The following is a 14,389-nucleotide window of genomic DNA, read 5'->3' on the forward strand; positions in this document are numbered from 1 at the left end:
TGACTTGCACTGGGTGTAATGGTTCCAGGAGTCTAGGCCTTGAAGACGCAGCAATGTAGTTTGAGCAAGATGTGATAGGAACCTTTCCAGCAAGAGGAGAACACTATCTTCCTCTTAAACACTTTGACATAGACCCAGTCATTTGATCTGAATTGATGAGCTGGTGATTTCAGAGGAGCAGGCAAGAAGGCTTCTTTCAACTGAGGATATAAACCTTTGAGAACAGATGTCAGTTTCCTGACAGTATTTCCACATTTTGTCATCCATTGAAGTTAAATGCTGGCACTTTAAAATATTGGCGGTGTGCATGGATGCATCACTGAACAACCAGTTAGACCATCATGAGTTGATAAATTAGTGATTTTCTTAGGGGTATCTTTCATTAAGGCTAAAGGTAAAGTTTCAGGCCATTTCAGACCAATTTACGTGCAGATTTTAGCTAGCTTATTTTTCAGAGTGGTATTGGTGCATTTTACTGTTCCAGCTGATGCAGGTTGATAAGTGGAGCTTGCTTTATTGGTAAGCCTGCACATAAATCTTGAATTATTGCATTTACAAAGTGAGTTCCTCAATCTGATGAAATTTAATGTGGGATTTCATATCTGGGGATAACTTCTATGAAAGCGACTTCACCACCAGTGAAGCATCAATTTTAACATGGGGTACAGCTTCAGCCCATTTAGAAATTACCAGTATTAGCAGTATGTGCTTCCACATTTGACAGGGTGGCATTTAAATAAAGTCAATCTGAATATGTGCATTTACCACCACAACATTACATTTTGGTTCAGGTAGTATAGTATATAATAAATAGTATAAGTAAATAGTATAAATAAAGTATAATTAAGTATATTTTAAAAGCTGTTAGTATAAGCATATGATAATAAAAAGTTTGAGGATACATTAATAATGCACAGATGATTTTCCTCCTTTTGTAATCTTTGTCTTATTTGATAATTGGTTAGCTGGGCATGAAGTGGAAGGTAGAAACAGAGTCAACATACAGTTTATACTGCTATAGTCACAGCTGAAGAAAATATTGAGGATTTAGGCTTTCATTCTGATCTCAAGTTAAAGACATTAATATATCAATAAGCAGTTTCTGTTGGAATGACCAGCTAGTAAAATTTAAAATTAATTTTATTTTCTCATGGGATGCTTTTTCTTTATAAGAAATGTTTAGATTACCACAGACATTATCTCAGTTAAAAGCATAATAAGGCTTTTTTGGCAGCTGCAGTTACTTCACAACACACTGGATTGCATAAAACAGATGCTTAAGACAGAAATGTGCAGTGTTTTCCCATTAACTGTTTCTTCTCTCCATTTTTCTCACCCCATACCTTGAACATACATTTGGTTTTTATCTTCTATAATAGGACATATTCCATAAGTGTTTCAATTTTAATTTTGCAGATGTATGATCATATGATTTGAAATTAAATTGACATGCTTGAATCTATTTTAAATAAACTTAAAACAAGTTTTTTTATAACATCAAGATGATATTGTCTATATATGCATCAATTTTCCATACTCTCTTACCCTGTTCAGAGTCACAAGGGATGGAGGCTATGACAATATACACACGACATCCTAATTTTAAATGTGTTAGTTCTGTCAATTCCCTTGAAAGCAAAAAAAAAACAGTTGCATTTTTTAGCATGTCTGGTCACCTTTTACCAGTACAACCCAGGATCCATCATAATAAAATGTAACAACATGGTCCAAGGGACTGCTAATACGCATCACAACAAATGTTTTTGATACGCATTGTATTTTATTGTACCCTGACTGCACAAGATAGGTGTCCATTGCTGTTATGTGGAATAGCTTTTTGGCTTGTCTTGTTCAACACAACCAAGTAATGGTAATCAGAATCTTCCACATCCCACCAGAAAGGTCTTTTATCATTTACCATTTAACAACTTTGAAGTATGATGAAAAGGTGTAGTTGTGTACTCCTCTGCAGAAAATATTTTTCAATGTTTTGGGGCTGTCTTGGCAGAGAAGACTTCTGCCAGGTTCAGGTTCCAGTATACTCCAGAACATTGTTCAGGATTTAAAAGGATAGACACTATTAAGAGTTCCTTAGCTGTCTCCTTTATTTAACATGTTATCATAATTTGGTACTGTACTATTTACTTTGAGCCAGTTATATGTACAATTTCTTTTGGCCTGCAGTTATTTTCAGTTTTTTCTGTTGTTGTTCTGGCTCCATTTTGCCATGGTAAGAATGAACGTACAGCATCTAGCAATAAAGCTGTACATAAGGCTGTTTTGGTTCATTAAACAGTAGTGGACAGTCCCTCCTTTTATGTTACCAACCTACAAAGAATCTAGAGATGCAATACAAGAAAATACAAAGGGCAGATCTTTGAAATTACAAAGCAGTGTACAGTGTTTTCGGGTATCCACAAAAGAAAAAATGGTGGCAGTTTTACAGATAGTACAGGTGTAGATGGCATCAGAACAATAAGTATGCAAAATTAGTACTAGAGTTGTCAACCTAAAATGTAAAAGTGGAAAGCTACAGGTATGATTTAAACTTGCCTTGCCTATATGCAAGAATGAAAATATATGGGCATTTCTTTACTATAGTAGTAGATCTCTGGGTACTTGACACTTTACATTAAATCACTTGCCAATAAACTGTACTTTTTATGGCCGTTTTTATTGTTTTAAAAATAAAGTTTTGCAGTTGTTTTCTACAGTCTGATGCTGATGTGACTGTTACTACACCGCACGTGTAGTGTGATTATATAAAAATACTGTTCAGGGACATTTTATTTTGCCTACTCAGTTGTTGCTCATAATTTAGAAAAATAGTCCTGAAAAGGAAAGAACAGTTAAATCTAATTGTATCCACAGTGCATAGAGATTAGTTTGTTGTTCCAGGGCATATTGCTACATTTCTTGTTAATCTGTGGTATAGTGCCTTTCATGTCTCTCTGTCTGTCTATCTAATTAGCTATCTTTCTGTCAACCAATCTATGATATAATGCCTTTCATGTCTTTCTTTCTTTGTACCTGTGGCACATACCTTCTTTTCTCTTTTAAAATTGAATATTGAAAAAGTATTTTCCATTATTTTAAATATGTAAAATAGTGTCCCCAGCCAATCAGAAAATCTTCAACCAGATTCTCCAAATATGGGAATGTTTATGGACATTAGCCTTCATTCAGGGTACAAATGAAAACCGAGTCTTAACTGCTTTCCTGTAGACAGAATGCTCACCTCCCAGGCAAGCCAGAACAGTGGACGTATCTCACAATTAGTCAGTCCTGTGAAATCAGTAACACAGTAGTGGCACACAGTATTCTGGCAGAAATGTAGACTTGCTGAAGCCAGGCATATAATATATACATCTGGAAACAAGTGTGGATGACCTTTTGCTTAAAACTGGGTGAGAACAATTAGATGGGTCACTGAGTGTCTCATTTCTAAACCATTCCAGCACCTTATGAAGGCAGTGCTCAAAAGTAGGGGCAGTGATTTTGAACTGCAAAGATCAGAGGTGCAATTATTAACCTGGTCTTACAAAGCGCAAACTTTTGTTTACAATTAACCATCTGCAGTTAAAGTCTCCAGAAAAAAAGACCTATTAAGCATACAAATGTGTGTTGCATGTTTTAAAAATACATTTATTTATGTAGCACATTTTCATACAAACAGTGTAGCTCAAAATGCTTTACAATACGACAAAAAGAAAGTTATATGAAAGCTAATATGATTTAGGTAATAATATTAAAGAATATCAAAAAAGAAAGAAGAAAAAAAAAAAAAAATCTGCAGGGGTTCTAAGGCCAAAGATACTGACCAGCCCCCACTGGACATTCTACCTAACATAAATTAAATCAGTCCTCTTCATTTTCAGGCTTCACATAATATATTTGATGATGTTAGTCTTGTACAGAGCTTGGAGACCAGCCTTCAATCCATTAGTGCAGGGGGCTGCATGGTGCCAGTACAGATCGCAATCAGAAGAGAGACAGCAAAGAATAGTAGAGATTAGTAGAGATTAGTGCAGATTATGAATCCCTGAAGAATATGGTAATTCTGTGCCCATGTAGTCTATCAGGAATACAACTATAATATAAGTAAGAGAAAGACAATTTAAAATAATGGGCTTTTAGCAGTTTTTTGAAATGTTCCACAGTGCTAGCCTCGTGAATTGTTACTGGTAAAATATTCCAGATTTTGCTTGCATAACAGCGAAAGGCTGGAATTATAAATAGACCTACTTTCTAAGATAAAAGGATTGACTTGGATTGAAGGGGAAATGGGCATTCCAAATTATAGGACGGAGGGAGATTATTTAAGACTTTGTAATCCAGTAGTAGTATTTTAAAATAAATTATGAATGACATGGGTAACTAATGTAATGATGCTAAAACTGGTAAGATGTGTTACAAACGTTTTTCTAGTTAAGACTATGGCTGCAACATTCTGTACTAATTGCAACCAACTGATGTCTGTCTCAGGTAGTCCTGTTAGGAGATACAATAATCTAATAGACTAAAAGCAAAAGTGTTAAGTAATTTTTCAGCATCTTGTAAAGTTATCAGAGGTCTAACTTTTGCTATACAGTAATCCCTCGCTATATCGCGCTTCGCCTTTCGCGGCTTCACTCCATCGCGGATTTTATATGTAAGCATATTTAAATATATATCACGGATTTTTCGCTGCTTCACGGGTTTCTGCGGACAATGGGTCTTTTAATTTCTTGTACATGCTTCCTCAGTTGGTTTGCCCAGTTGATTTCATACAAGGGACGCTATTGGCAGATGGCTGAGAAGCTACCCAGCTTACTTTTCTCTGTCTCTTGCGCTGACTTTTTCTGATCCTGACGTAGGGGGATTGAGCAGGGGGGCTGTTCGCACACCTAGACGATACGGACGCTCGTCTAAAAATGCTGAAAGATTATCTTCACGTTGCTATCTTTTGTGCAGCTTCCTGAAAAGACATGCTGCACGGTGCTTTGCATACTTAAAAGCACGAAGGGCACATATTGATTTTTTTTATCTGTCTCTCTCTGCTCCTGACGGAGGGGGTGTGAGCTGCCGCCTTCAACAGCTTTGTGCCGCGGTGCTTCGCATACTTAAAAGCCAAACAGTCCTATTGATTTGTTTGCTCCTTTGAAGAGGAAGATATGTTTGCATTCTTTTAATTGTGAGACTGAACTGTCATCTCTGTCTTGTCATGGAGCACAGTTTAAACTTTTGAAAAAGAGACAAATGTTTGTTTGCAGTGTTTGAATAACGTTCCTGTCTCTCTACAACCTTCTGTGTTTCTGCGCAAATCTGTGATCCAAGCATGACAATATAAAAATAACCATATAAACATATGGTTTCTGCTTCGCGGATTTTCTTATTTTCCTGGTGGCTCTGGAACGCAACCCCCGCGATGGAGGAGGGATTACTGTATTCCTTAATGAAAAAATGCAAACGTAGTAATCTGGTTAAAATGCAATTTAAAGTTTAGGTCAAAGTTACCCCTAAATTCTTCGCGTCCGTTTTGACTTTTAAGCATAAGGGATCAAGATTATTTCTAATACCCTCGCTATTTCCATGTTTGCCAATCACTAAGATTTCTGTTTTCTCCTTATTTAATTTCAAAAAGTTACTACTTATCCAATCTGAAATACTGCTATGACATTGGATCAGAATGCCAAGAGCATCAGGGTCATCAGGTGCTATAGATAATTACAGCTGTGTGTCATCTGCATAACTATGGTAACTCACCTGGTATTTTGAAATAATCTGACGTAATAGAAGCATGTCCATTTAAAAAAGCTGCAGACCCAGAAGAGATCCTTGTGGTACACAATCTAAAATATCATGGGTCTCTGAAGTACAATCACCACAACTAACAAAGAATTTTCTGCCTGTTAAGTAAGACTGAAACCGATTTAAGATGGCTGGCATAGAGGCCCACCTATTGTCTATGGCAATTTGCAAGAATACTGTGGTCTATGGTGTCAAATGCTGTATTCAAGTCTAAGAGAACAAAAAATGATATACAGCCTCTTTCCGCATTAACCCACAAATTATTTACTACTTTAACCAGTGCAGTTTCTGTATTATGACTTGTTCTAAAACCTGACTGAAACTTGTCAAGAATAGAATGCTGTAATCATTTAGCTGCTCATTTATAGCTGTTTCTAGAATTTTGCATAACCCTCCTGTTATGTGTGTTTCTCAGGAACAGCAGTGATGTCCCTGGGTCAGTTTGACCCAGGGCATGTTTAATTATCCAAAAGTATCAGAAACCAAAAACTCCCAATAAACATGGGTTATATCTCATTATTAACTCAATTACTAACCATTTCAATCAATATTTAGTGCAGTGGTGTTCTTAATCTGTCACAGATCATAGTTCAATGAGGATAATTCACTTGTTTTTCATAAAAAAATGCATTTTAAAACTTTTTTTTTTATGTACATTGGAAAGGCCTACCTATAAAATACAATATTTTTTACATGATATTGATTTTTTTTACATTTTATTTAACATTTTGATTTTTTTTTTTTTTTTTGTGGAGTGATGTTGATAAATTAACATGTGACACTTCTTCTGTTCAGGGTCAAATTGACCCACTGACTTAAAATCAAGACAGATGAGTCATGAGGATTTGTATTGAAAGTTAACTTTAAGCACTGTTTTTGAACCAGAAATGAACAAAATAACAAAACAAAATAAGAGATTAGCAATATAATTATGTATGTGAATTTCCCCTTGGGATTAATAAAGTATCCATCCATCGTGTGTGTGTATATGTGTGTCTGTGAGTTTCCACAGCACACAAGTGACATGTCATCACGTTGTAATAGTAAACAATATGCAATGTTTAGAACCAGAAATACACAAAAATTAATACATGGAAATGAACAAGGTGCATGTGTGTGCATCTACACAGCACGAGGGACATGTCTTCACAGTATGCTTTGTGCAAATGAGTTTTTCCCATTTCACACAGCTTATGCTTGTCTTGACATCATCAGATAATAGCAGCTCACTACTGAAAACGCCCGGACTCGAACTTGCTCCATCCGAGAATACATTTCAGCTTTCTGTCGATTGACATTTAAGTTTGGGTTTTTAACTCCTTGATAGCAACATGTAAATTGAATGGGGTTTTTTTTTTGATTGGTTATATTCTTGACTAAAAGTGCACGTGTTTATTTGATATTCGGACTGAAGTCTTCATACATTATACACTTCATTTCATTATTAGTATAACATTGAAAAACTTTGTTTTAGGTATGTGTTCAGCATTTCTGCTTCGTATTTCATGTCATCCTATACTTACACAGATCTTTGTAGACACGGAACACACACGAGATGTATGTATCCCAAATAACGATATTCACCCAATACAACTCCAGGCACCTCACAGCATGATAAAGAGACTCAGCTGGGACAAATTTGTGACTGACTTCAGCTCTGTTTTTTTGGGGGGGTTGGATGGGATAACAGGCTGTTTGTGCTGATCGACACATTTGCAAAACAAAAGACGCTGATGAGGAGAGGTGCAAAGGAATTTAAGGTGGCTCAGGATTACAAGTTTTTTTGTAGGCTTCAGGGATTCTAGTGTTAATGTCTAATGGGAAGTGCAAACATTTCATGAGAAAAATAGCTGCAGCATTTTAACATGTGTACCCACAGACCTCAATACTTATCTAAACTCTGCTAATATCATTGTGCAGATTAATTATTAAGCTTCACTTACCTGATGCTAGTGGTGCGGTTCCTAAATGGATAAGATCAATTTTAGCTTTTTATTTTCCCTTTGCATCAAGTCTTGTGTTCAGTATCTTTTGCTGCCTCTCTAAACCCTGTTGACAGCATAAAATGAATGGACTCGAAACTGGGGCCATCGTTTTTGGAGGAAGCTTATGGGTATAGCCTTTGCAGTGCAGTAGTTTGCCAAGATTTGTTAAACACTTTTTAAACGGTTGTCCCAAAACATGTATTCTTGATTAAAAATCGTGTGGCTCGATGAGACTAATAGAAATGAGACACGATTTTAAATTTGTCAAACATTAAAAATTTTGATATATAATTTTTACTGCGGATGAAGACTTAAGGAAGCTGCTTTTGTTGCTTGCCTCAGAAGAGATGACATGTAGTGGGGTTACCTTCTTAAAGCTTGTTTATACATTGGCCCAGATAGCTGCACACATGATTGAACACACTGTGGTCTGTTTTTATTACCCCGGTCTTTCCAAAGTTTTTCTTCTTTGCCTTTAAGATATCAGTCTTGCAGATACTTCTATTACAACCTGCGTAAACCTCAATATTCACATCAGGGTAGCTTCTTGCCATTAATTTGTGCACATTTGGTTATCTCTGTGTGCTTTTCATGTTGGATTGTATAAGTGCGGGTAGTGATGGGTTCCTCTAATGAGCCCATATTTTCTTGTCCAGCACATGCACAGTCAACATGTACAGGACTTCTTAATCAAAAAATTGTGGAGACATGATTACTGATGAAATTTATATCACCTTCACCCTATTGGACTCCTCACGACAATGTGGAAACTCAAAGTATAAATAGGCCTTTACACAGCTGACATTTGTCTAAACACACAACACCACCTGCCTCAGCCCACCTCCAAAACTGTTTACAATTGTATCTTTGGTGTTTGACGATAACACCCCCAAATTTCACAGTGAATATCTTTTTAGATTTGATCACATCTTCATACTTTGAAGAGGGCCATTTTCCCACACCCGTGATTGTTGAAGAAGCAGATTAAACAGTGTGTGGTTATTCGTTCCACTTCAGTCACTGATGATATTGATAATAAAATAGCCCTTGATTACTATTAAGCAAAATAAACACATTTTTCTCTTCCAAAAGAAACAGTACACCAGAGTTTTTAAAAGTGGGAGAAAACCTTATTTTTACATAAAGTTATAAGGCAACAAAACACATTATTTTACACTTTTGATCCATGCATGTTTTCAATTCTCTATATCTTCAAGGAAGGAATATAATTTCCCCTGACATTCTGACACTTCTTTCAATTTACATCTCTGTCCAGATATATATCTGCGTTTTACTCTCGCTTATTGTCTGTTATTCTACTTCAAAGCTTTGTGTTTCTTGTATGTATCTTTGTTTGTTATATGCTGGTACTATTTTGTATACAGTGTTGTTTATTTGATAATTTTTCTGCCTTTTTCCTGTTGTTCGTTCAAGAGTACTATATAACCAAATGTATTATTGTAATTAGTTGATTAAAATGGTCCTTATGAAAAGAAATATCACAATAGAACGTATTAACATTGAATCCAGTGATCATTTTTAAATATTTTGTGGTACACATTTTTGTACATACCACTGTCCCTTGCACTCCCCTAGTCTTATGGTAAAAACAGTAGGCTGCAGATCTCTAGTAAGCTTTAAACTTCTCATAAAGTCAGTTTCTAAATTTGATTAACCGTTGCATACCACATTGGGTACCTAAGTAAAAATCTTTGTGATAGTAGACTGCTGTGAAACAATCAAAGGGACTGTGAAGTGAGTTTCTCTTTGCACTAATCTTATTTTAAAAGTTTTTAGACTATTGTGTAACCCAATGCAATGCAGTTTATCATCATTTATGTGTAATTTTTGAAGTATTTAAAACCGAGTTTATTTTTTCTCTTCTACAGCACGATCACCTGTTTTTAATGCAATGTTTGAACATGAAATGGAAGAAAGTAAAAATGTAAGCTACTCTTTGTACTCTTTTTTGCCACAGTCATTTTAGAAAAATGTGTTGGATCTGCCTCAAGATCAGTGCAGTTAGTAGCACAAATGCCATTTTGTCACTATTCCTAAGTCTTGTGTTTTAATCAACATATTTTTTCATGCATAACATATCATTTTTATAAAACTATTCCAGTAACATTTAAATAATAGCTCTTATTATTTCTTGCAACTCTGTTTTAATTACGATCAGTTTTTAAACAAATATTTCTATTTTTTTTAAATAAAACCTTACTGTTTGGTATTTGTTTCATTTATGTAAAGGTCTTCTCTTTAAGATGATTATTTAAAAATGAGTGAATTCTTTAAATATAAAATATGTATAAATTATGAGAACGGTAAGAATTTGTTTCTGTTAATTGCAGAACCGAGTTGAAATAAATGATGTTGATCCTGAAGTTTTTAAGGAGATGATGAGATTTATATACACAGGAAATGCACCAAATCTAGAAAAAATGGCCGATAACCTTTTAGCAGCAGCAGACAAAGTAAGTAAAGTAAAATCAAAGTAATTATGCAACTGTTTTGTGTTTTAAATGACATTAACAGAAATTAGTCTAGACATTCCCCTTTTCTCAGCAGTTTCCAGTACAACTGAAAGAAATTCTCTCCAGCCTGTCATAGGCCTGCCCTAACACTCCTCTAGTGAGATGTGCGTAACAAGATACCTAAACCATTTTAATGTCAAAATACTGCTCTGAGAGCTTCCTAGAACTTTGACTTCCTTCAGAAAGAAATTCCAGCAGCCTTGCTTAGGGTCTTAATTCTGGTTGTTCATACAACCATCTGATTTCACACACCCCCTCCCAAGGTCATGGCAGTTAGTGGCAAAATAGCCAAAATAGTCACTATTCATGAGTCACTTTACATTTTAACACTACTTGTCTGCAGTCCTTTCACTCGTGCACTATTTTTCATTGTGAAGGTGCTCTGTTGGTCATGGGGTATCTTTTTTTTAAAAATTTTCAGCAAATAAAACGTGTATGTAACTTTTATTACTTAGTTTATGTTAACAGATAATTGATTTTTTTTGGTTAAAGTTTAAAAGGTTCTTATTTTCAAACTGCATTCTATATCACATAAAAGATTTACAATAAAACAATATACAGTAATCCCTCCTCGATCGCGGGGGTTGCGTTCCAGTACCCCCCCACGAAAGGTGAAAACCCGCGAAGTGGAAACCATATGTTTATATGGTTATTTTTATATTGTCATGCTTGGGTCACAGATTTGCACAGAAACACAGGAGGTTGTAGAGAGACAGGAACTTTATTCAAACACTGCAAACAAACATTTGTCTCTTTTTCAAAAGTTTAAACTGTGCTCCATAACAAGACAGAGATAACAGTTCCATCTCACAATTAAAAGAATGCAAACATATCTTCCTCTTCAAAAAAGTGCGCGTCAGGAGCAGAGAATGTCAGAGAGAGAGAGAGATAAAAGCAAACAATCAGAAATCAATAGGGCTGTTTGGGCTTTTAAGTATGCGAAGCACCGCCGGACAACGCAGCTGCTAGGAAGGGAGCAATGTAAAGGTAGTCTTTCAGCATTTTTTTAGAGGAGCGTCCGTATCGTCTAGTGGTGCGAACAGCCCCCCTGCTCACACCCCCTCTGTCAGGAGCAGAGAATGTCAGAGAGAGTGAGAGAGACAGAGAAAAACAAACAATTAAAAATCAATACGTGCTGTTCGAGCTTTTAAGTATGCGAAGCACCGTGAGGGAAGCATATCCCTTGACAAACCAGCTGCAAGAAAGGGTGCAAAGTGAAGATAATCTTTCAGCATTTTTAGGTGAGCGTCCGTATCGTCTAGGGGTGCGAACAGCCCCCCTGCTCACACCCCCTCCGTCAGGAGCAGAGAATGTCAGAGCAAGAGAGGGAGAGAGAGAGAGAGAGAAAGGCAAACAATCAAAAATCAATACATGCTGTTTGATCTTTTAAGTATGCAAAGCACCATGCAGGAAGCATATCGCTTGACAAAGCAGCCACATTTAAGCCCAGCAAGGAAGAGAGCAATGTGAAGGTAATCTTTCAGTGTTTTTTGAGGAGCGGCCGTATCTTCTAGGGGTGCGAACAGCCCCCGTGCTCACAATATATTTGAGGAGTTTTATTTAATAGGTAATACGCGCTCTGGTTGGGTAGCTTCTCAGCCATCTGCCAATAGCGTCCCTTGTATGAAATCAACTGGGCAAACCAACTGAGGAAGCATGTACCAGAAATTAAAAGACCCATTGTCCGCAGAAATCTGCGAACCAGCAAAAAATCTGCGATATATATTTAAATATGCTTACATATAAAATCCGCGATAGAGTGAAGCCGCGAAAGTCGAAGCGCAATATAGCGAGGGATTACTGTAGACCAAAAATTCATAATTAAAACATTAGTGTGTTATATATCTTAAGGATCACCATCTTTGATTTGTGTTTCATAGATTAAGCTATGTAATCTAATATCCTTTTAGCTTAATTAATAGCTTATGTGCAGTGGATATAGAAATTAAGATTTCCATTGTGACTCCTTGGTCATTCTTATAAAGTGTTCTTCCAAATATTTTACTTTGTCGGTTTATTTATGAGTTCTTTCCAGATCTATAATTACAGGTATTCAGTTTATAGATAGTTAATATTGTTCCAACAATTAAAATATGATATTTTAACAGATCGCATAATTTCAAAATTGTCTGGCTAGCTTAAGTAGCATTATGGAAATGGCCTAAATGTCGTTAGGGTAAAATGGTAGAAGAAAAGGAAATTTCTATAAAAGCATGTGTATTGCATAGGCTTATTTTGTTGGTAGTATAATATATTAATATAATTGACCCACAACCATCTATGTATGCAACAAGGTTATGAGCCTTGAGTTGTTTTATTTTACATCACTAATTACACCATCAACAAAGAGCTGTGAACCCGTTCTAAAGGCACTCATGCTTGTGAGAATTCATGACACCATCTTAGCTGTGCATAACAGATGAAAGTCATCTTCAGTTCATCCTTTTTCCACACTTTTTTATTTTGCCTTTGTTCAGGTAGAGGAGTATTTTGTGATTTTTATACCCAGAACTTTTGTTAGAACAGAATAAGCGTATCTAATTTGTACACAGGTTGTACTGTGTAGAATTTCTTCATAGTGTGTCTTTTGGAAAGAAAGATTAGAAGTGATTGAAAATGTTTACAATTTTTGGAAGAAAAATTTAATAATTTATTCCTCTCCTTATTTCCACAGTATGCTTTGGAACGTTTAAAAGTTATGTGTGAAGAAGCCCTGTGTAGCAGCCTTTCTGTAGAAAATGTTGCAGATATACTAATTCTAGCAGACCTTCATAGTGCCGAACAACTAAAAGCACAAGCAATAGACTTTATAAACAGGTATGTTTATTTTTTTCTGTAATCATATGTATAAGTTGATATAAAAATTGCAACCTATGTTTTTGTTTTTGTTTTTTTTTTCTTACCTTTCATCATAGGTGCAGCGTCCTTCGGCAACTTGGCTGTAAAGATGGAAAAAACTGGAATAGCAAGTAAGGAAAGAATGGGTAGAATTTGATATTCTATATTGTTTTCCAAGGAATAGAGGTGAAATGTAGGTTTGAAATAGAGGTAAATAGAAAAAACAGTAAAAAAAATGTTAGAGTAGAGTTGTGGAAAAAGTTTCACAGGAAGGCATTTCAAAATGTAATGTGGTGAACATCAGTCTAGCCCCTTTTTATTTTTTTTAATTGTTCATTTTTGTTTTAGTTTTATATTTATTAATGGATACAGTCATCGTACGGCAGTGGAAGCTGTGAGTTGCCTGGCAATGTGGTACTTGTGCTTATGTCACAACCCTCATGATAGGCACAGAGAAACATTCCAAACCTTAACAAACATTAAAGTGATGACCTGTAAGAGGTTTAATACTTAAGCACTAAAAAGAAATAAAAAAAAACTTCCAGGAAAAGCTGTTTCACTTTTGTTGTTAATAAAAAGAAACAAAGAAATCACTGCTTCGCTTAAATAAAATCCTACCTAATGGCACTTCACATCCTCCCAATACAAACACAATATGGAGTATGTGAAGGGTGGCATCAGTTGCATATGCAAACAAAAAGAATAGCTAATGGTTATTTCCATGCTGAAAAGAAGGTAAGACACAAATTATTTTGGCGGTGTATAGTCTAAATTTGATGTGTTTATTAGTCCTGGGGTGTCTGGGCTAGTCCTTTCTGTAAAATACATCATGTAAATATTAAGATGAGCAAATATTTTATTTTGATGTAGGGCTTACAGATGATAAAGCAGTCCTTTAGTAAAATCTGATCTAATTCACAATTATGAAGTCATTTTGACACCTGTGTGATAGGCTGTTTTAGCATTTAATGTTTCTTGCTAGTTCATCTTTTATTCATGCCAGTTCCTATTTTCTGTAGTTGTATTGTTACTAGTCATGATTCCAGTTGGGATATAATGAGTGAAAACTGACAGACAGTACGGAAACATTTAAATATCTCAGCTTTTTATTGCTTAATTCTTAACTTTCTTTTTCATCTATGACTTGAAAGGTGATAAGTCACTTCCCCAAAAACTATGAGAAGTACATTATGGTATAGCTGCAGCATTGTTGCCTCCCATAAAGACAAACCTCATCGTTCT

At 35.6% G+C, this 14,389-nt stretch overlaps 1 protein-coding gene across 2 annotated transcripts in view; it reads left to right on the top strand.

Moving 5' to 3' along the window:
- Window positions 1–14,389, top strand: part of spopla (speckle type BTB/POZ protein like a) — a 105,950-nt gene that overhangs the window by 79,483 nt on the left and 12,078 nt on the right. Inside the window, exons 9-12 of one of the 2 annotated variants that reach the window (XM_028806507.2) lie at window positions 9,665–9,720; window positions 10,127–10,249; window positions 12,984–13,126; window positions 13,225–13,278. In XM_028806507.2, the coding sequence (XP_028662340.1) occupies window positions 9,665–9,720; window positions 10,127–10,249; window positions 12,984–13,126; window positions 13,225–13,278 (376 nt within the window). The remainder of the gene's footprint in view (window positions 1–9,664; window positions 9,721–10,126; window positions 10,250–12,983; window positions 13,127–13,224; window positions 13,279–14,389) is intronic. The other variant, XM_028806508.2, reaches the window with a different exon arrangement.

This window comes from Erpetoichthys calabaricus, chromosome 8, assembly GCF_900747795.2.
Source record: "Erpetoichthys calabaricus chromosome 8, fErpCal1.3, whole genome shotgun sequence".
NCBI lineage: Eukaryota > Metazoa > Chordata > Cladistia > Polypteriformes > Polypteridae > Erpetoichthys > Erpetoichthys calabaricus.